A 23,119-nucleotide genomic window follows, 5' to 3' on the forward strand; every position below is an offset into this window, starting at 1 on the left:
CATAATTTGCAATTTCCTTGCTTTAGCTAAAGGAATCCAACAGCAAATAAAATCCCTAATAATTATAATAATATCATGACACCAAGGATGATAGCGATGTTGATATCTTCAGCATTTTACTCAAAGTAATTTAAGAGTGAATGAATAAATACAAGACAGTGATTTTGTTAACCAGGAAAATTCAACCTCAATCCACCTCCTGAATTGTAATGACAATGTGAACAGAGCACTGAAGGTACACATTGGACTGGTGGGGCTGGACGCGTAGGGGGGGGGGGGGAGGGGGGGAGGGGTACAAATCCTGAAACCACCCCCTCAGTGCACCACTGGGTGCACGTGTCTGCCAGTGACCTCCGCATCTACTGGCAAAGTGCCATCAGGAGAGGGTCAGAAAGGGCCACCCACCGGGTGTCTCTACTCGCTGGTAGTGGTATGGGTTGACGCAGACCTCGTCCTTCTTGAGGTGGAAGGCATACTGGCAGTGGTCGGTGGCGCGCAGCTCGTGGTGGCTCTGCAGGTCGGGCCAGCGCCACAGGCGGCAGTAGATGACGTGCGGCAGCCCCTTGCGGTGAGACACCTGCAGCCGACCGTCCAGCGACCTGCCCACGGCCACCCCCCCACTGATCACCCTTAGGACATCAGTGGCGCACAACAAGGACAACAGCAACAACAGTGCACAGACACAACCAGGCCACACGGCAAGAAACATTCAGGAGGAGGCGTTTGCTCGTTTCTATCACTTACTGTGTGTCAAGGCCATTGTAGACCATCTGTCAATGATACCACTGGTACCGCCATCATCACTACCAGCCATAGCAGAATGAAGCCCTCTCCCAGTGATCTCGTCGTTTATACTCTTTTTATATACTCGTTATACGAGTTTATACTCGTTTATACTCTTACGTTTATACTCCAGGGCAGGATATCCAACTACATTTTTTCTTTGGGTAACCCCTCTACCCTCCAGCTTTTACTTTCTTTCTCTCAAGTTACAAGCCCATCCTTCACCAGCTACACAAGTTTCCCATTTTCATCCCTCCAACTTATCTGCCCTGAACTACATCGCCCTTCCCTTGGCCCACCATCATGTAACTACAACAGGCCATCTGTTCTTTGCATTACACGGGTTATCCAATTGCACTTATTCCTTATAATAGGAACATTAGATATGAAAATTCAACCAATCATCACTATAGACCCTATTATCAGTCAGTCACTTTATGAAAAAGATTTTAAAAAAAATGTCACGCTGGCGGCAGCATGAAATAATGGCACAGTATGCAGGAATTTTATGCCCACTCGGGGTCTGGTGTTACTAGGGTATCGAATCGGTTGAGCTGCCAAGACACCACTGCTGCCACATACACAAGTGCCCATTCGCATTTCGCAGACACTCGATGACACTTATAAGCCTCCCTCATCTCCATGCCTTTGCTCCAAGTGTTCTATTATCTAATGTTGTGTTCCATTATCCAATATTACTAGGATGCCCATTAACACTCATACTGAAGATTATCCTCCAAAAAGTTTCTCGCCCTGTGCACACCAACCTCACAAAGCAACACACACATGCAACATTGCAATTGAAAAATTTAGCATCATTTATTTAAAAAAAGTTTAATAAAATAAAACCTATGCATGCTCTCACAACGTCTTCAGATATCGCACGTCCTTTACGTTCATAGGCAACTACATTGCTTATAACTAGAGACCGGATCTTAGGCAAATGCCTTTTTTGTTCCTTGCGCTCCTATCACCCCACTTTGATATATGAGCATGAATTAGAGGTTAAGAAGGGCTTTTATAGTGTTTTTATAGTGCCTATAAATGCCCATTTTGGCGTTTGTGCCTTAATGCTTATATATGCCTATAAATGCCTACTTTCAATATCGGCGCCTATATGAACACTATTTAGCCTCAAGTTTCGCTTTCCAGTGCAGTTAGAGACCATTATTCATGTTACCGGGCAATATTGACTGTTCGGAACTCTATGGGGTTCAACCTAGTCCTTTAGTTCAACCAACTACCGGAAAACAACTGCTAGCAGCATTGAAATGAGACGCGCCGGCCAGCATACGCCGCTGCGCTGACATTACACGAGCGGTTGGCGAATGCGAAACCGCGGAGAGCCATCGGGGGAAAGGAGAGTGAAGAGCAAAAGAAGAAAGAAAAATGTGATGTGCTTGCGGCTTTTGTTTTGTTTGTAATTTGCCTTGTAAGGTGCTCACCGCCCTCGGGAGTTCCTTCTCAGCGTCCGAAATCATTCTGAGTGACAAGAGGCACAATTTTGAATCCAAAAATCTGGAAATGGTGTTAGTTTGCTATCGTTTCCACAATCTTCACAGCGATTCTTAGACTACGTTCCGCGTTCTCCCCAAACAGATTTCTTCAAACATGGGCACTTCAAATGGGCGGAAGTGTATTTGGCAGCGTTGGGACGTCTGGCCTGTACAATTCGGATGTCATTGTATATGAGGAAATTGCGAAGAGCTGTACCTAACAGTCCTCATGTAAGAACATGCTAATTTCTTAATAAATTGTAGTCTCTCTTGCATTTGTTAATTGTCTGTTTTTGTTGCATCTTAATTTAATTGCGTCAGGCAGACATAAAGTATGGGTTTTTTTAATCAGTATTCCCAGCTTTCAAGTATTCTTTTTCATGCCTGTTTCACTATATGCGACGCTCCAGTACAGTGGCCATTGAACATGAATATGAGCAGTGTGCTGATTGAATGAAGCCAATTGATCGTCATTAGTCCAACAGTTTTATCGGACAATTGCACGGCTATGTTCAACTGTTGGTGCCTTTGTGCCATCATAGACAATAACATTTCTTGCTTTCCTATCGTAGATATAGGCGCCGCGCACGTCTTCGTTTGAAATTATTTGCATTTCTGTAAAAATTTATTATGCCTATATTTACGACGTTGGAGGCCTAAAACATTGTTTTGCCTGACTATTTTTGGCGCCTAAAACGCGCGTTTTTAATGCCTAAAGATCCGGCCTCTACTTATAACAAACAAAAGGTTGTAAAATGCCAGTCAGTATATTGAAACTTTTTTCACAGCTGTGCATGACAAAATGGGGGCAGCATCCAGACATAGACGAGTATGCTGGCCTGAACTCAAAGCTAACACCTATGCTGTAGAAGTGATGTGATCATGCTAGATCTTACTAATTCCATGCAAATTAACAATAGCTACCAGTTTTGATTGAGTCCAAAAGGACTTCCGTGCCCATGACAAAGCATTTTCAAGGACTAAAGCAATGTCAAGTTTTGACAGCTTAAAAACAAGGCTGTCTACAACAATACACAAACTTATTTCATTAACACATGTAAAGACTGCGTGGAACAACTGTTGCCCAACTGCCATAAAACCACTAACCAAAGTGTATTGGCTTGACTTCTACACTACACCAACTTTTTGGGTCACCTAGATGTCCAAATAAAATCTGCTCAGATTAGCAAAAAAAAAAAAAAAAAACGACATTCCAAGGATTTTTAAGCACTTCATAAAGGTTTAGTTCTCAATCTTTTCGTATTCACACGTTTCAAACACAGCCACAAACTGTGTGCACTATGCTTCAGCTGCACAATGCAACGATATTTGAGAAATTTTCATATTAAAAAGAATAAATAAAAAAAAAACAGCAAAAATGAAGTCCCAGGGACGGATGGATGTGTACTACCAAAATTTTGTCTAAATGTGGAACAATGCATCAGGCTACATAGCACAGTTTAATATAATTGGAACCACAGACTTTGCTCCTTGCACAAAAAATTTAGGCAAAGTTCACTTCGGTTCCTTTTCAACACTGATTGCATGCTTTTTCTTGGTTTTCCCCACGACATACTGGCCACAGACACAATGCACAAACAGAACTGAGAATTGTTACAAAACCGAAAGCTCAGCAACTTGGTAATCATGAATTCTGTCCTCGGTCTTTCGTTCTCTCGGCATTATACAAAGAACTAAGAAACCTGAGTCAATTTTATAATACGTACTCAACAAACATTATGGGCCTCCCTAGCTGTGGCTAATGAGCATGACTAAAGATTGCAAGCTGCCCCTGCAACAGCTTATTAAGGATTGAAATACTGCTAAAGACAAAAAAAAAAAAAAATAGTGAATGCGGTGTTGCCCATCTTTCAGTTTGGGCTCATGAAAACATCCCTGCAAAAAAGAATGAATTGTGTCTAGTGGAGTTACCTTTAGTGGATATTTATTCTGGCCTGTTTTACTGTTGGTGCATTACTTCACTTACCCAAAACAATCTGCAAGGCCGATGCAAAGCATTTACGAAAAGTTTCTTAGTACTGCTTGAGTAGTAAGAAACCTCAGCCATGTTTGCAGTGTTGTTTACAACACTCGATTCACAATCCTAGCACTTATAAAAACATTCTCACTGGCCATTATGTGGCCGTGCAGTCATTGCAAATTTACAGATATACGTAAAGCACACAATACAAAGCATGAGCACTGAACAGTTCTCTCACAAAAACAAACAAAAAGCTGTACTGATTTAAAACGGCACGCCACAGTGAGGCGTGCTGAACGTGAGGCGCATAAGTTAAATTTAGAGCTTAACATTTCGAGGCAGCCCACAAGCAATGATGGTCACTGCAGTGGAAGGATATGGATATTGAAGCACACCCAAGACACAGTAGAAGAGTGTTTTTACATTTCACCCTCTTCCAAATGTGGCTGCAAATAGAACCCACAACACTCTGCTACTTGTGCCCGCTCGCATTTTTCTTACGCCATGCCTCACACTTTTTTTGTAGTTCTTTGCCAACATGCAACACGTTGCCTAGCCATTCATTCTGAACACTACGATAATCCGCTATCTAGGATTGCATTCATCAAATATTGTTGCACACGAAACGTGGTGACAGATCTGGAATTATTAGGAGGTAATTGTTTCCATGGATCAAGTAACAACACAACAAGTCACATTAAAATTAATACATGTGTTCTAAAGGAATACTGTGTTTATTGAACAAAGTATAGGTAATGTGAATACTGTTCCAACTGCTCAGCTGGTGACAGCAGCTCTTCAGCAATTTACAATGTTTGACCTTAGTGAGTCTCCGGCTCTCGCTTATTCTTACAAATTCAATTCTGAAAGCTTGCCAGGATTTCAAAATTACAAATTAAAATGAAAACATGACATGCAAATATGCAGAAAGCCATGGCATGCCTTCAAATAGGTTGAAGCAAATTTATGATCCTGCAAAGCAATGCACAAGCAAAAGAAGGTAGATTGTAATTTACTTTTTGCAAAAAAAAAAAAAAGTGTTTTCCCACTTCCGCATAGGTTTCTATCACGGTTCTCAAGTGCTGCTGACTGGAGCCTCAGAGAAGCTAATTGAGCAGACCGATCACCGCTGCTCATGGGCATTTCCGAGCCTCTTTTCCACGATGACAACCTCTCTTGTTTGCGCACTGGTGTTTCAAGACATCCGTGATAACGATAGAAGGCCACGCCTGACACAGACCTGGCATTGTGTTAGACCTCGCTCACTGTGCAAAATACCCCACGACGGTAGCGACAACAGGCAACAATAAGACAAGCGGCGACTACGTGCGTCGCTTGCATCTGGCGGCTATATTATCGCGCTGCGTCTCCTTTGCCTCAACAGATGCGCGTTGTTGCTACGTGTGACAGACGAGGCACGATGCCAAAGCGCACGTCAGTTAGAACTCGGCGAAATCATGTTTATTTTGTACTCGACGCCTTTCTGTCGGAAAAGAGCACTAGAATGCATCACGCACGCTCGAGAGCGTGCTTTTGATCCACGGTGCTATGATCCTCACTGACTTCAGTCGCCAACAGTTGGGCTCAGCCACACCGCACGTTACCGGCACCGCGCCACTTTTCTAGTACTTTATTATATTCTCTCTCTCTCTCTTTTTTATTTGAATGAATGGTGACGGTTCGACTCGCATGCCGAACAAACACGCGCAGGGGGCACATCACTGTAGCGACAAGCGTCAAGAAAAATATACGCTCTAGAGCTCGCTACAAACAGAAATAGTGCGCGAAAAGAATAAGAACAGAAGGCAAAAGACCAAAACGACCATCTCTCCACGCGTGGGAAAGCCCGCTCAAGACCCGACGTCCACGGGAGACGTTCGGCAGACAGCGGGGGAGGGAGCAATGCACCCTTTCTTTCTCGGCTCGGCAGCCGAGCGATCGCGTTAGGCTTAACGTCGACGTCGCTCTAGACCGTCGAAGACGTTTAAAAAACTGTGAAACAGCGAGCGTAGCAGTCACCAAATCGGCGGTAGGACCCTGCACACGCTTCCCCGACGTCCGGACTAAGCCACGGCGCCCTAACATCGGGAGAAACGGGCTGTCGCCACCGGCACGAACCACACGATTGCAGGCGCAGCACCTCCGAACGAGAGTTCGCCGCGCGGGCAGTGCGACCGCCGGAGCGGCACGACACCGTTCGGCCCGCCCCAACACCACATGCAAGGGCAACACAGGCACGGTTGTACTACCGCCGATCAAGGCGAGGCGGGTAGTCGAGCATGCGTACGACTGACGAGGAGACGATAGGCTCACCGCCCCTACCTCTAAAACGGGGAGTCACTTGTTGATTTCGATTTGCACCGAAATTTTGTCACACGGGATACCGCCGGCGTCAAATCCGCAGTGTGTGGAAAACGGCTGCTTCCCGCGGTTAGCTTCGCACCAAGCTCAAAACACGACACACCGTCCTGCAGCTTGCGACACTTTCTTTTTCAACCCTTCGACACCGGGTCTGACTGGCCCGCCAGCGAACATGCAAGCGCAGCTCGTCTGCACGCTGTGCTGAGCGAAAACCCGGTGGGAGAGAGCAAAGGCTTACCGCAAAGGCCTACCAACGCCACCGACCCGACCAGCGCGCCGCTTCGGCCGAAAAATTCGGCAGCCCACCACTCGTGTCAGCCGCAACAACAAAGGCGAAAATGTCGCGCGAAGCCTTGGTCACCAGACGCGACACTCGAATACGCACTCGCGCACCGAACTCGGCAACGACGACGAACCTTTTCGAGCCCGTTTTCACGGCTGCTGCGACACCCGGCCAAACTGTCCGGCGCACGCTCAAGAAAGCGTTCGCGAGTTAGGCTTGACTGCAACACAAAGCAGCCCGCAGGCGGCATGTGCTGCTCTCTCTCTCTCACACCCTCGCCCCAAAAGCAGATACGAGGAGGAGAGGTATGCGATGCGTTCATAGCAGCAATCACGGTGGCGGCGGCAACTGCCGAACCGACCCGACCAAATTCCTCGATTAACGACGGGCCAGAACGAGGTCGAACGAAGGAACGCGACAATTATACACCAATTACGGTCTCGTGGAAAGGAAGTAAATAATGACAGAAAATGGAACAGGCACCCTACGACGTCGTGAAGTTTGCAAACGCTGTGTTTAAACATTGCGCGCCCAGCCACGCACCAACAGCGGCGAAAATATGTTTCGGTTGTCGAGGTGGACTATTTGTGCCGCGCGGGTAGATAAGGCCAGTCCCCTAGGTCTCTTCAGTTAAGAGATAGCGGAACGCAGTAGCTAGCAGCGCCATGACTACGGCGTCCTAGTAGCTTGTCCCCTATGCGGCTCCCTTCGCACCCCAAGCGAAGCGATCGCGCTTCGGACCACAGCTTTTATCAAACCCTCCAATGATAAGAGGGAGGCGACTCGAGAAAGGCAGCGGTCTCTCATCTTTACTCTGGGTGCAGCGTTCTCGCATTACGAAGCCTTCCGTACTCCGTGCCAAAAGATCACTTTCCGCATAAAACGCGTGTTTTTGTTGTTTTCGTCCTCTTTTAGGACAAAACTGCAGGTTCCAGCAATTCGTCGTGTCACCAACACAAAGGTACATCGTGAAGCAACTGAAAAACTGTTGCCCAAAAACAATTCGAGTCAAGAACACACGGAATGACAGATGTACTACAACGTACAATACAGTCCGCTACAATACCAACCTGGGAATCGTGATGCACGCTGTGTGGGCATCTTGAGTCGAAATTGCCTTCTCGAGTTCGTCCATTCCTCCCGATTTCTTCAGCTTCTTCACCAAACTTTTGACGGCTTTCTCGCTCCATTTGTCTTCTCCTTCGCCCTTCTTCCAGCCCAACAACCGCTTAACAACCGGGGGTGTGAAGGGTAAAATCGATATCATTTTGAAGGGCTTCGAGACTGCACAGCTATTTCTTCAACGCAGACGCATAACTTAAATGTCGACACCGTTGCAACAGTTCAAACGCTCGCACTGGGTATCCGGCAGCAGCTTCGACGGGCAGTTTAGGTGGCTCCGATCACAGTGAACTGTCGAGCATAGCCACACTGTAGATCACAGAATACCTCTTCTGCGCAGCGCACGTGAACCGCGAGCTTACAGTGAGCAGTTTCGCATGTCCCGGAGAGTTCGCTGCATTCTACGGCGCTTGGAGGATTCCAGGTTGTGCTGGCGTTGTAAACACGATTACACAGCTGCCTGAGGCGACGAATTCGCTCTAATGCGAACGAGCGACCAATACCACAAACGAAGATGCAATGAAAACACACATACGCCGACACCACTCGATAGACCAACGCTTGCCTCGCGTGATGATAACAGACGGGAAGAGAAAGATGTCGCCACCTGTTTTAGCGCTTACGAAACCGCTTAGAAGAAAATAATTTCACAATCCAAACTTATTAAGTCTATCATATTTCTTTATTTGTAACAAATATATGTACAACTGGCTATTTTAGTCAATATAAATAATTTATGAAGTATGTGGGTGTGTGGCGGCAGTTGAGTTGAATCAGCTGAGCTAGCAGTCAGCTGGCTGCCAAGTGCGTTGGCCGAGCGTGAGTGATGTAAAGAGTGGTGCCGATTTCGAGCTCGTGGCCGTTCTCTAATTCGGGCTTTTGTTTTTGAGGCCATGACACGAGGCACGCGCGTGACTTTAAAAAACAAAACAACACTACTAACAGGTTGAAGCTCAGCGAAATACTAATCGGTCACATTTTCAATTCAACAATTTTAATTTGTCCGACGAACTGCCTTTTGTTTTGTACTTCAATTTCCATACCAAGGCTAGCACAGCTCAGGGCAGAGCGTAGTACTTTTTGGAGGCGTGTAGCTGTCGAGATAGCGCAGGCGATAACTTGATCGGCGTGCGTCGCCTGTCTCAGCGAGTTTGATTCTTTTCCTTTACATTACGATAAGCAGTCCGGTTACATCATGAATGGTTCATTACGGTGTCTACCGCGTCTTCGACGCATTACGGCAAAATGTACCCGTCGGAGGAAGCGGTTCCCGCGGCACCTGTGATTCAAGCGGGTGACTTCATTCCCCTGCAGCCCCTTTCGGAGAAAGGGACAACTACTGGCCTGTCGATAAGCTCAGCGTTTGAAGGGAATGTCACCGTAAACATGCCTCCGCCCAAGCCAGGTGTTTTCTTCTTTGCCTTGCTGATTTTGGCCGCTGCGTGGACCCTTGCTGGTGTCGCGATTTTTGGCGTGTGTTTCTTTTTTTACAAGCACTACCACGCGGCGATATGGGCCTTGGCATCGGGTGAGTGACCCCGGTGTATGGGGCCGTTTATGATTGCACTATATATTTATTTTTATTTTGTTCATTCTTGACTTGCAATTTGTCGCGTCAAATTGTGTAAAGGAAGTTGCCGTACTTTTATCATGTTTATGATGTGTCGTCAAATAGTCATGTTGCGAGTTCTGCATGTGCTTATGAAGATGTTTCAGTTTTGATGCTGCCTTCTAAACATGCATGTCGGATAATGAATTGAAGTTAAACACCTTCCAGAGTATTCGCACTGTATTGTTCGCTTCATATGGCAGTAACTGTCTGTAAGCAACGCGTATGTGCTAATCGCATTGAATACAGAAACATTTTGACGTTCCGACAGATTTTGTCCCGCCCCTTAGTTCTTGGCTTACATAATCGCATGTGTTATCTTGTTCCCGCCGAACGTGATAGTGAATTAACACAATCGGTGACTCACAATAGGGCGGTCTGCCCATAACTACGCAGTAAATATTTCTGTTCTTGTTCGTGCTTTATTAGCCTGTCAAACATGCTTGTCATAGTTTTTAATATAAGTAGGTGGTGGGGGCGTGAACTGTGTGTGCTTACCATGTGACCAACAGTGGCATATCAAAGCTCTAAGCTAAATGCCGAAATACTACTATTATAATTAAGTCCAGGCAATATTCTCTTGTGCATAACGAATATATGTGTAACTTAATTATTGTGACCACGTTGTGCTTCAGCAATCTTTGCAGGAGGTGTCCTTCACCTTCAGATTCTGCACCTCGCAAAAAGGCTTGACATGTGGCACGATGTGCACACGCTGGGAGGACTGAAGGTTCTTGGTGTCATTGTGTCTGCTGGCAGCCTTGTTTCATCCACAGCATACTGGGCCTTCGTCATCACTAGGCATGAAGGTAAAAATGCATACTGTTCATTAAATTTCAAGTACAAAACTGGCCATGCACACTGAAAGAGAAATGCTCACTGAAAATTCCTTAGTCTGAACTTTGTTTCTTCACAGAACACTGCACTGCAGCAACCTGTGATAGAACTTACCATGTTGACAGTATCATACCAACACACAGAAGCTTGTGGAAGCAGGGGCTTTGAGCTGAGGTCTCTCATACATACTCAATGACACTTTGGACTGGTGGCTTCAAGCACTTTGGCAGTACACTTTGTGTTCGGCTGATTGAAATCAAGTGCTCGGAATACATTTGCCCACTTCATTCAGAGCACCGCATTCCAGCTCGGAGAACTTGATGGTGCTCTCATTTTCGTTCTGAGAGCACTTTAGTGGTCCTTCAGATTGGTCACGTGGCTGCTCCGGTTGCTCTGGGAGCCGCTGAATGTTTCACTCAGCCAGGCTTTCTCCGACTACAATCTCGAGAGGGCTTCGCATCACTGCAAGTCTTGTCAAAATGCAGTAGGAACCAGTCGAATATATTGTCAAGCAGAAGACGCACAGTACAGCCTGACATCCGATCTGGCACATGAGTTGCCATCCCAAGAAGGAGATCCAACAGATTGCCCAATAAGTCCCGACAAGAAGTGCCCGTATGATCTGGGGTACGGCTTGTACCAAAAACCAACGAGGTCAGACGAGATATGCCGCTGGGATTTGTTGGGAATCTGTTGGGGATGCGCTTTTTGGCACAAGTTGTAATGCCAGATCATACCGTGTGCCTCCAGCTTTAGTTTGTAAACAAGAGCACTATATCACTAGTGCACGGGTGCAGGAGCACAACAAACCATCTGCCATTATATCCACCGAGGTTGCCTCACTTGCAGGCTACAGGAATCTGCAGCATAGGAACATTTTCTTACTGCAATAAAGAGGCCTGCTAGTTAAAGTTGCATGCTAAGGTTACAAACTAAATGTAAATAAAAGGGGAGCAGCGCGAGGCATGACACAGAGCACAACTATCGGCAGTTTATTTTAGGGGAAGAAAACAACGTAAGTGGCAACCTTACATGGGCAGTGACGTATTAATGGAGCTGCTATCGTGTTGCATCAAACCAACTGACCGATTGTCAAACTTTCCTTAACCACATCAGACCGAGTGTCCACGAGCACAAGTTGATGGGCTAGTTGATTCAACATACTAAGAGAGCAATGCACGAAAAACATGGACACAAGAAGTGTAAAACTGACACCATGAGCGCTGACTGACGAGTTTTATTGTCGATAAACCAACATATATAGGTAAAGAATATCAGTGTAATGAGCAAGGAAAAAAATAAACATCAGAAACACAGCATTCATGCCATCAGTCTTACATTTCTTGTGTCCATGTCTTTCTTGCGGTGCTGCCTTAGTAGCCAGTGTCCATGCTCACAGACATTGGCTTTCCTCCATTCCAATATAAAATTGGAGAAAATAAGATTTTAAAAATCCGGCACAGCATTGAGCTAGGTACAGGAAACAACATATATCAAGTGTTTAAACATTTTGCTGCCAACGCTTTTCAAGAAAATGTACAGGTGCCCACAAAATAACTCGGAACACCGGACCGGTGGCCTTTCGCCGGAGGAGCGTGCTGGTGAATAAGTAGTGCCAGGGTCTGCGCATGCGTGGTCTCCCTAGCAAGCTCGCCTCGCTCCCTAGTGCATCTAAAGAGGCGTTGCCTTGCTCCAAAAGAATAGCGTTGGCTGCCTTTTACCGTTGTATCAGGGGGTCTTTTGCAGATGCGGTCTCTAAAACGCTGCGTGCGCTCATGCGTGCGTGTTAATGGGCATTGACGCCTCTTAAAGCGAAACGCTTAACTGGCTCATTAGCCGCGGAATGTGACCACTGTCGACAACACTTGCGGTAGCAAAAGTCTGAAAGCGGCATACTACACCTCTACAGTTCAATAAAGCATGTAAAAGTGAATTTAGCGCCAAGTAGCTAAAAATAATTAAGAGTAATTCATGATCCCCAAAGAGTAAATAGAAGTAATTAGGGTAATTAAAAAGACCAATACACAGACATTATACGACACCTTTATTAAAGCATGCTAAAGTGAATTACTAAGTAACTAAGAATAATTATGATTAATTAAAAGTAATTATAGTTGCAAACAGTAATAGAGACTACTTAACATCAATTCGAGACTCTGTGGTAAGACTGGTCACGCCAAATTAGGACTAATTAAGAGTTCGAAAGAGCAGTACATATTAAGATCAATTAGACTCCGTAACAGCAAGTAAGAAAACAATTAAAACAAATTACAACCAATTATTAGTTATTTAATTTAATTAACCAGCATAAGCAAACAATCACAAATGAAATGACGTCAATGCATTAAAGCTTTCGCCGACAAAGTCGTCTTAGCAATCGATATGGGACCCCACTGAACGTTTCTTTTTTCGTACGCATGTAACTCGGACAGCTGAACACCCTCTTGATTAGCAACGTATCACCACACTGAACGAAAAATTGAACGTTTCCGCCAATCAACACAGACACGCTATCAAATGTTTAGAGTACTCCCATACTAAAACTGTAGCGAAGCGGCCAGATTTCGTAAATAACGCACCATGCGATATTCATTGTGACTGCGAAGCATTGAAGAGACCTTTATTATAGTGCCATGCATAAAATTAATTCCTGAGCATGAAATTAGTGTGTTGGAATACGCCATCTGATGTCATTTTGAAAACTTTTATTACTGCACACAGTCCTCCTTGTTAAAGGAGCCGTCGTGTTACAGTCAAAGTTCTGATCTTATTCCCAAGTAGTAAATGCGGCTCGGAATATGACTAAAATACATCGCGCAACACGATAATCCAGTTGAAAAGTGTGCTACAGTGCTATTATAGGCGAGCCATGGCGCTCGCCCACATGAAAAATAAGCTATGAATTCATAGTTTCTTTAGGCGGAATAATTAACTTCGATATGCAACACATTAGGTATAATTAAATGTAGAGCATGGTGAACTCACTGGTCACCACTCAGTTATAAAGGCTCATGGATTCCATCCACGCAAGCTATCCAGAAAGCATGACTGCAGATTCCGACGATAATACGTCACAAGGATTACACGTGCGTTTAGAGATTACGCTGCATAGCGCGCGAACATGCTCTAGCCTACAGGCCCCGATTCCCCCCCCAGATGTGTTGTCGCAGCGCTAAGAGGGACAAACCACAAGTTTTATGACGCAAGGCAACGCCTGTCTAGATGCACGAGGGAGCGAGGCTTGCTTGCTAGGGATGCCGCGCACGCGCAGACCAAGGCTGTATTTTTCCGCGGGCGTGCTCCGCCGACGAGCGGCCACCGATCCGGCGTTCCAAGTTATTTTGTGGGCACCTGTACACTTTGTGTGAGGCATACCACTGTATTATCACAATGTATAGTAGTACATTTCAAATGCCACGTGATGATGCAGCAATTTAGGATGAAAGGCAACAGTAACGAACTGCCACGTAATGTTAAACCTCTGTCTTTGTCTTTAGGCAAACAAAAGGTGTTCTTATTTCAGCAAACTGGAGAAATGGATTCGAGAATGGTTGCTTGCTTGGCTAGTTGGTTCATTGCAACTCGTGTAACAGCGTGAAAAAATAGCAAGGAAGGGACGACGATAGAGACAGAGTGAAACAGCGGTCTTTTCACTCTGTCTCTATCGTCGTCCCTTCCTTGTTATTTTCTCGTGCTGTTACATAAGTTTCATAAGAAGTGGAGAAATGGACTGTTTGTCCACATACATGGAGGCACTACTGTGTGCATGTACACTTGTGCAATCTCATCATGCCATTATTTTTTCACATTCTTAAGAGACCAGTTGCTAATTCTATTTGGTCTGAGGAGGATAAGCTTGGGATGTCAAACGAATCTGGTTCACATGACTGAATTTGTTAGCAACACATCATTAACAGTAAACTATATTTGTGTGCCATGATGTTGAGGATGCTTATGTAGTTTAAGGTAGAGATATGTCCCGTTTGCTTCCTTTCCCAGCACCCTCACCAACTGTCATTGCTATTAGTGGTTAGTACTAGGCAGAAACTTTCAAACTGGACCATTTAGTGCTTTTTAGCCTTTCATTGGCCAGCCATTTAGTAAAATCCTGGTTAAAGGGCACCTCACCAGGCCACATTGGAAATTGTGGTTATATACTAGGGGATGTAAAGGGATAAGTAGTATTTTACCGAGTAGCATTCTACCACAAAAATTTCTGAAAAGGGTTTAGTATTTGCTGAGATAAAGTAAAGCAATGTTGTGAAGCAGTGGTGCAAGGAGGCAAGCTACCCTTCTCGCACAGAGGCTCTTTCCTTATGCCTCGACCAGCACCCACAAGCGACATTTCTCCCCTGCCTTCTCCCATACCGAAGCCGAGGGCCCACCTCCTTCTCTCTCGTCACAGCGCTATTTGTCTTTTCCCTTCCTTGCCTGCTGAGCAACGCATTTCCAAAGGTGGCTTTGTGTGCTCTGGATATCGCAGGAATGCCTGAGTTGTTGCCATCGCTTCTGCTGGCTAGTGGCGCGCTACAGGCAGCATGCGACATGGCAGCACCGTGCCTGTTGCGTCATCTTGCTCGCACCCAGAGTGGTTCCTTCGAGAAAAAGAGCATGCAGGCTTTTGTTTGAATTTTCAGATGGTTTTGCGGAGTACATCATCACCGCTTGATATATGCACTGCAAATGTCTGTTAGCAATGGCCAAACCTGGTGAGGGGCCCTTTAAAGAGGTGAATAAAGGGGCATGACAGCAGCAATATGAAAGACAGGTGCTACCCTCAGTGTATGGGCGTCCAGTTTGGTCGAGCATCCCTTTCGAATCTGTGCAACGGAGCTCATTCTAGAAGTTTACCTTTATGTTGCATTTCGGCTATCACGCTCCATAGTTTCTGGTGACAAGGCATCAAATGTTTAAGTGCTCACATGCACTAAGCTTAATTAATATAGTGTCCAATGTTCAGTTTGAGCAGGTTTGTGAACCCACCTGTAAAAAATTTAGACACCTGAGTGGCTGCTGGGCCTGTCAAAACCACAACTCCATTTGTGCAGCACAGCAAAGCACTAACACACCACAGATTCAGGAGCACGAGCAATCTTCCATGTGAGCTCATTCACAAACTGCCTAAATCTGAGCACATCAAGCATGCGCAACAACTGGCATAGGCATGCAGCTCATCTTGTTTTTAGGTCATTTTTTTTTTTATGAGGCTGGCTTTGGTGACTAGGCACTGAATCTTGCAGCAGGTTAACCGTAGCAGGTTAATGGTCAAATTCTTTATGATGCATCTGTGATTCTGAGTAGCCGTGCTATACTTGGGTTGGTGCAGATAGGTGATGCACATTTCATTCAACACATCACAGCTTGGTTTGTACAGTTCTGTGAGAAAACAACTTGGGAGAACCCGCTTAGCTGCCGTGTTCATCTGCCAATGTGGTCACTGTAATGTTGACTGTTATAAGGCTCGGTGATTCTTTCTCTCTCCAAATCTACCATAACTATCTAAGGCATTTGTTAATTGTAAATAAATTGGACAGTTTTTAAAGCACCGCTGTCTGTTAAAGTAAAAAGCGCCCAGCAATGCTATGTGCATCATTTTCAAGTATTGCTGTGAACAAAGCTGAAAAACACTGAGCAGAGCTGGTATTGGTATATTGGGCATGGTATTAGGCTATTTTTTTTCTTTATCGAGCAAGAAATAAGCAGTTTCTTCTTTTAAAACATTGTCGTGTAATACGTTTTACACGTGGTAAATAAACCTGCTAAGGGTCGTTAGACAATACTGTCAAGAAGTATCATTCCTGTAATACAGTTGGTAGTCCATAACTTCATTAGAAAGGCTGCCATTTCCACCTTACTACAAAGGATTAAACACAGTGACTATAGTGTAATCATTCATTACATGAACTGTATTTCGCTTGACCTTTATCAGTGTTTGCAGGACAGGGCCTGTATTCGCAACTTTTCTTACATAAGCGCCTACCGTGATTGGCCATTGCTTTGGCAACCATCTCATTGTCACACTGGTCACTAGCATCTTCATTGGTAGGCACGAGACTCTCGCCAAATGAGCGGTGTTACAAAAGAGAAGCTTGTTCACCCCTTCTATATGTCAAGGACACACTGCAGTACACTTATCGTCACTCATGGAAGAAACACTGCAGTGCACTTATCGTCACTCATGGAAGAACAATGGAAACAGATGTCCTGTGTGATGACTGACAAGGTTATCAGAACTTTTTCAGATCGATACCCTTATGTGTGTGCTAATTTCCTTCAATTAGGTGTGCGAATTGAGGCACACCATGTCTATCTACAGTTTCTTCATACATCCACTTCCATCATTCAGGAATACAATATCATTATGAACATTGTAGCAGCACTCTTTCTGCTCGTCTGCTAAAGCTATGTCCTAATTTCTTGTTTTTACACTCGAATGAATTCAACTCATGCATACACACAAAATTATTAAATCTAGAATTTCAGCCCTTTCCAATGCTGGCAGTTCCACTGACAAGGTCCATCTGTCATATTTTTACGCTGCCTCTGTGATCGTCTGGGATGGTACAATATATCAACTGATCAATCTTTGAATCATAATAAGTGTCATGTTATCTTTGCAGTGTTTTCCATGGCCAGTGGCGCATTGTACCCTCCAGCTATTCTGAGCACCATCACTCTACTCTGGGGCCTTCTCCTCTACGGCAGTGCCAGGCATTGCCAGAAGCGCGTTGCCGATGCTCACCCAAGTCTTCTTGCCTACGGTGGTTATGGCGCCCCTGACGCATAAGTGTTGCTTGGACTAAGAACTCTGTTTTAGTTTAACTTTTTGTACTTTTGTACAAATATACATGCAATTGCTGGTGCTGTGCGCTGCGCTCTATGCATTGGACAGGCCTCGAAAAGTATTTCCCCCTTGTAAATAGCAAACTTTTTGATCTTTTAATACTTTTGTAGTTGTTTTCCCGTTGCTGTATAGTATTGATTCCATAAATTAAAGGCTTTTTGTCATTTTTCTTATCAGTAGTCTTTCACTTGTGGTTTCGATAATCTGTGGTAGGTAGGTGGTCCTGGGTTGGAGTCCCGTACCAGGAGGAATTTTTCTTCAACTGGTCTGGCATGGTGCATTTTTTAAAATCAAGTTAGTTATTTGGTTTCAGGGTATGATGGCACAAGTCCAATTCCTGTGAAACAGCATTTCAGTTGAGATGAGATGCAAAAAACAGCATGTCACCTTGCCATTGTTAACACTGCCATGTTTACAACACCAATCACACTGTTATGTTTCATGTTCCTTTTTGTTCCACAGAACAAAACCAACATCTTATGAAGCCTCAAATGAGAACTGTGTGTGTGTGTTGAAATGGTTCACAGAGAGCACAGAAAAATCGCTCTTGTATGCAGTTGACCCACATCTTGTGTACCAGCTAGACCCTCAGCTTCCACGACGCAATGACACCCTCTTACATTGTCTTAGCCTCAGAGCTGCTTACACAAAGCACGTTTGTGGGGCCACGACTACGAGGATGTATACCACAGACTCCTTGGCATGTCCCAGGCACATTACACAGACAGAGCCTTCAACAAGAACTCCGTAACTTGATTCACAGCAAACTTTTTTTTGCCCGTGTGCTTGCGTTGTAGTGCACGTTAAAGAACCCCAGGTGGTCAAAATTAATCCGGAGCCCTCCACTACGGCGTGCCTCATAATCATGACTGGTTTTGGCACGTAAAACCCCAGAAAGAAGCAAACTTTTTTACTTGCCAAAGTGTTAGGCCCATGCCCATCAGAAGTGCTGCATCGCAAAGCAATGAAATTGCTTCAGTGCTTCTTTGAAGGCATAGGCATTTGCGATGAATATTGACTCTACTGCACTGTGTGTGTGTGCGTGTGTGTGCATGTGTGTGTCATTTTTCCGTGTGAACCTTGTGTAATTTGCAGATATTTTTAGTGAGAACTTTCCAGCGGAGACTTTTAGTCTGTGCTGTTATATGTTCTTCTGTTTCATTTAGGTGCAAGAATTTTTTTTCTTATTCTACATTATTAACCAAGTAAAAAGGCAAAGCCATCACCAGCAAACTGCGACAACTCATTTGTTTATCTTGTTCTCAATAAAGAAAACTGACAAAAAAGGCAGTAAAGTTAGTTGTCGTTTGTTGGGCTTTGTGGGGAAAAAGAAAATTGCCAACTGCCAAAAAGAATATACCAACTAGCCCAACAAGAAGCTCTTCTAAGATACAGGTCATATGCCTTAGGACCAGTGGAAAGCTTCTACCAATGCAATAGCAAATAATGGGAATATAGTCAAAACTGTGGCATCAACTAAGCTTTGTGCCTGGCTGTACCTGCATTTCCATCTTTTTTTAAGATAATTTTTAGCAGCTTAATACAGTGACTCACTCTGGTTGGTAGACAAGTCGTCCTGCCAACTACACTGTTCTCCACTAATAGTCTTTGCTTTGAGACTTTTGCACTCTCAGTCAAACCCTTCTTTGTCTAGGCCTTTTTTGATGCTAATGCCTTTTCGGGTTCGATGTCACTTCGGCTACTCACAAATGCCAAGAGTGCGAAAAGGCATCACTACAAAATGGCTGCCTAGAAACTTTAAACAGTGCACCATGACAGGAGGAACTCTGAACTGCCTCTTGAGCTTGGCGTACAAAGAGTTGGGCACAGAATTGTGAAATTCCTAGCCAATTTGTAACAACCTAGGGCAAACAAATGACACCCAAAGCTGTATTACCCCACTTCTAAAAAAATGTGACTCTTTCCTATAGTTTGGCTTGCGAACTGATGTCAGGTGGGATTCCCATAGGTGTCTGCCATAAGTAGATCAGGATAAACAGTGCAGAGAGGGCTGGGGGTCGAGGAGGGGGTAGTGCCTGCCCTTGAGCTGCCTCACCAAATATCTGCAGTGGCAGTAGCCACAAAGTTAGTAGAAGCAACCACCCCTCCTTGACGAAATGGGTGCAGTATTTCTTCCAGTACTACCCCACCGGAGACAAAAAAGAGCTGGGCAGGAAAAGGGAACATAACCATTGTGTTCTTATTTTATCATCATACCGTACCATCGTAGCTGTAGCGCCAATATCCGGTCTTATTGAAAAATGTTTGAAACATATCTCTTAGGGAGCACCCTAATCACTCCAATGTTTTTTCCCAAGTTGGACGTATCGGTATTTCAAGGCATTTTTCAGGCCTTGATACTTGCATACACTAGGTGAGTATCTGCCAGCAACTCAATGGACCTGAAAGCAACGTGTGCTTTAGCTGTCACAAGGAATGAGACATCGCAGTTTGTTTTGTTACTCCCACATGCACAATAGAGGGTGCCATTCTTGCAAACTTCTGGCAAAACAGATGCATAGTTCTCGGCCAGCTAGACAGCCATATTGCCTCTCTACGAGGTCAGATAGCAGCGCTGCTTCACAGTTTGTGTCCACGTTTCATGTACACGGGCTCACGCCTACGCAATGTCATGTACTATCATGGACAGGTGAAACACAGTAAAATTCAAGCACTGAAAATAATATAGTTCCGACGACAGATTTTAACATGTTCACTGCGGCTGTACATTTAGAAGTCCAGATTCCTGTGCGATGACCCACTGGTGAGTCCCTTGTCATATTCCTGTGGTGTGTCGTGACCTACCGGTGAGTCACCAGGGGGTTCTGCCCCTTTGAACTTGCTCAAGGTGCAGAGATATGGCGTCATGACGCATTAAATCAGAATCGGAAACATATTTTCCTCTTCGTTGATTTCTTGAAAAGACGTTTTGCAGGAAAGCTTTGCACTGCCGCTCGGGGGAACAACTGCCGTGACCCACCCATGACCGAGGTCGCAGTGAACATGTTAAATAAATCAGCGATTCATATTCCCTTTCAAGGAACTGCACATCAAAGTTTAATTTATATCACTAATGTGCCCACTCTGTTGAGTACAATTTCAGACTTGTGTTGTACTGACCCAATCTTCTCCTGCATGGGTTTTATTTGCCCAGGGAAACGGAAGAGTCACCAATACATTTTCGACCTCTATAAAGATATGTTACGATGACTGTGTTGTGGTATCTTGGCACAAAGACGACAAATTCTAGCTTACATCTATTCACTATATGCTCTCTCGTACCATACCTATCATCCTAGCCTAAATTCTACATGGCATATTCTAATACAAACTCGTAGTGTGCAACAAGTGTTATGCCTTTGTGCGTATGTGCGATTTGTGATGAACCACCAAATTATGCATGATTAGCAGTGAAACACCACTTGGGAGATCTAGATGACACTGAATACTTTTTAAAGGCCCTCAAACAGTGTTGGACGGCAGTAAGCATGTACTAGAGTGATATACATTCCCACTATAGCCATGATGTATAAAAAGTTTGAATACTATGTGCAAGGAAGGGGGAGCAAAACTGATTTTATTAACAAACCAAACAGTAGTTTTAGCCCATAAACCACTCTGAGCTCGAAAATTTGTTATACAGTGGCAGCTGTGTACCATTCTGCAACGAACGTACAGCTGCAAGAATGTTTTGAAATGATACCACAAAGCAAAGTTATTCACACTTTCCAGCACCTATAGGTGGCATAGCAGAAGTTCAACATCATGGGGATAGAGGGGTCAAGCATGCGTCTCAAGAAGTAGACGGCTTACAAGTATTTAGTGTTGCTCAGCACATCCTTTGGCCCTTCTAAACAAACACAAAGGTGTTTCATCGAACATCAGCTGCATTTAATGCCGTCCACATCTATCACGGAATTAAGGAGATCAGAAGCACTGTAGTCCACTTTCAGTTTCTTTGCTCGCAAATAAGCGTAGTGAAAAGCTCGCTGCATACAAACAAGGTTGAAGTTTGCATTGGGACCAATGCTGTAAACATCATAAAAACTTTTTTGTGTGTTTTCTAATATTTTTCCGACATTCAGGAGTATTTAGGCACCCAGAAGTTAGTTGCACGCTAGGCATGGTACACCTCAGGTGTGAACAAAGCTAGGGCTGGTAGTCATGCTGCTACCTAAAATAAACATCACATTCATTCATGATGAGAGGCATGTCTAACTCCATCACTTTAATTGTGCAAAGCTTTTTAAGACTCCTGAAAGTAATATGAAACCAAGGCCTAGTACACAAAGTTTCTTGTTTAAAGTATCGTTTGGCTTTGGATAGCAATCTTTGCTTATAATATGTTCGACATCATGACTGGTTGGCATCTACTATAGCACGAACAGTTTAAACGTAAGCACTTTTTGCTTGTTGGAATACAGGCTCAGTTTAGTCGAAAAAATATGTACGTGAGACGATCAGCTGTGCCAGCATGTGCTGTCACAACTGTCAATGTGTACATTAAAATGTGTGCATTAGGTGTTTTTCGCATGCTCAAGTTATTTGGAAAAGGGCTTTAGGGTCAAATTTTGTTCAATGAAATTCTACCGGATAAATTGTATACTTTTGAAAGAACTTTCGTCTTCAACCACGTTCACCAGGATGTTAACTTAATTTCAGCAGCCTATCACAATAACTTTAAAAAAAAAAAGGAAGGAGGTAGTAATGAATACATCACAACATTCAAAAGACTTACCAAAGTGGCCCCCCATTAGTCTTTTTCAAATATTAGCTGCACATGACCTATTTAATTGCTGACATTTTTTTTTTTTTTTTTGCAATATGAGCCTTTACTGCGTACTTCTTCTTTCCTTTCTTAACCTTCGGAAAATGGTGCAGGCTTATTTTCACAGATATTCCTCGACTTTTGCACTGTAACAATGATAATGCGCCCCCCCCCCCCCTTTTTTTTTAGCCATTCAGAAAGGCGCTGACACGCTCCGGACACCGCATAAGCCGGTATTCGATCACCGCTCTAAAGCTTCGGTAAAAATCCGCGCTGCGGCGCCAACGTATCTGGAATTTGGTGAACGACTACACGGTCGCCACGGTTTCTCGCTCGCATTCGCTAGCCTCCCCACTGACGCTCGCCGCATTCTCTCACGAATTCCATGCAGCTAGTGCAGTGAAAGCTATATGGGTCGCGTTAACACACTAGAAGAAAGAGCTCCTCTATTGTACGCCGCTAATCGCGGCCCTCGATCCGCGTGACACCGACCGAATGGAAGTTTGATAAAGGTTCAGGTGGTGCGCAGTGGCGTAGCGGGGTGACACACCAGGCACGTACCCCACCACCCGAAATTTCTGTGTATCAAGGTTTTAGTATGCGGCCTTCCAAGCGGCCCTCGCCCCCCCCCCCCCCCCCTCAAAAAAAAAAAAAAAGAATGTCTGGACGCAACGGGGGGTACGAAATGGGTGAATCCCTCTCCATTCTCTGCCGTTCTATCGTCGGTTGACCAATCGACAGCTTGGGCGCGATCTTGTACGCGTTCCAAAATGGAACGGAGGCAGTCCGTTCCATCGAGCCGCACACGATTGGTCAATTTAATCGTCACGGTTCAAATTGACCAATCGTGTGCGGCTCGATGAAACGGACCGTCCTCCGTTCCATTTTGGAACGCGTACAAGATCGCGCCCCTTATTACCCTGGTGACGTCACGAAGTAATCGAAGAAGCACGTGCGTGCGGTCGGACTGCAATTGGACACCGCGCGCGATAGTCCAGTGCGGACAGGAAAATCGCGGAGTGGATCATGGGATTG

General features: G+C 44.7%; 2 protein-coding genes across 4 annotated transcripts in view; one reads left to right on the forward strand and one right to left on the reverse strand.

Moving 5' to 3' along the window:
• The window catches only part of LOC119455808 (mothers against decapentaplegic homolog 3-like), a 56,976-nt gene extending 48,429 nt beyond the window's left edge, over positions 1-8,547 (reverse strand). For 2 of the 3 annotated variants that reach the window (XM_049669342.1, XM_037717281.2), the window contains exons 1-2: positions 7,975-8,547; positions 406-620 (exon numbers count right to left, since the gene is read on the reverse strand). In XM_049669342.1, coding sequence (XP_049525299.1) covers positions 406-620; positions 7,975-8,171 — 412 coding nt within the window. In that variant the 5' untranslated portion in view covers positions 8,172-8,547. The remainder of the gene's footprint in view (positions 1-405; positions 621-7,974) is intronic. The other variant, XM_037717283.2, reaches the window with a different exon arrangement.
• A 346-nt stretch (positions 8,548-8,893) lies between these two features.
• LOC119455811 (uncharacterized) lies at positions 8,894-17,495 on the forward strand. Its single transcript, XM_037717286.2, has 3 exons — positions 8,894-9,554; positions 10,271-10,444; positions 17,093-17,495. The coding sequence occupies exons 1-3, from the start codon at positions 9,272-9,274 to the stop codon at positions 17,257-17,259; spliced, it is 624 nt and encodes a 207-aa protein (XP_037573214.1). The 5' UTR covers positions 8,894-9,271; the 3' UTR covers positions 17,260-17,495.
• The last annotated feature ends 5,624 nt before the right edge of the window (positions 17,496-23,119 follow it).

Source organism: Dermacentor silvarum, chromosome 6 (assembly GCF_013339745.2).
Source record: "Dermacentor silvarum isolate Dsil-2018 chromosome 6, BIME_Dsil_1.4, whole genome shotgun sequence".
In the NCBI taxonomy this organism is placed as follows: domain Eukaryota; kingdom Metazoa; phylum Arthropoda; class Arachnida; order Ixodida; family Ixodidae; genus Dermacentor; species Dermacentor silvarum.

Excerpts from the sequence above, each read along its gene's own strand:
- LOC119455811 (XM_037717286.2), top strand. The coding sequence starts at position 9,272 with ATGTACCCGTCGGAGGAAGCGGTTCCCGCGGCACCTGTGATTCAAGCG. Across the intron at positions 9,555-10,270 it reads GATATGGGCCTTGGCATCGG|CAATCTTTGCAGGAGGTGTC; the intron begins GTGAGTGACCCC and ends GTTGTGCTTCAG. Across the intron at positions 10,445-17,092 it reads CGTCATCACTAGGCATGAAG|TGTTTTCCATGGCCAGTGGC; the intron begins GTAAAAATGCAT and ends TTATCTTTGCAG.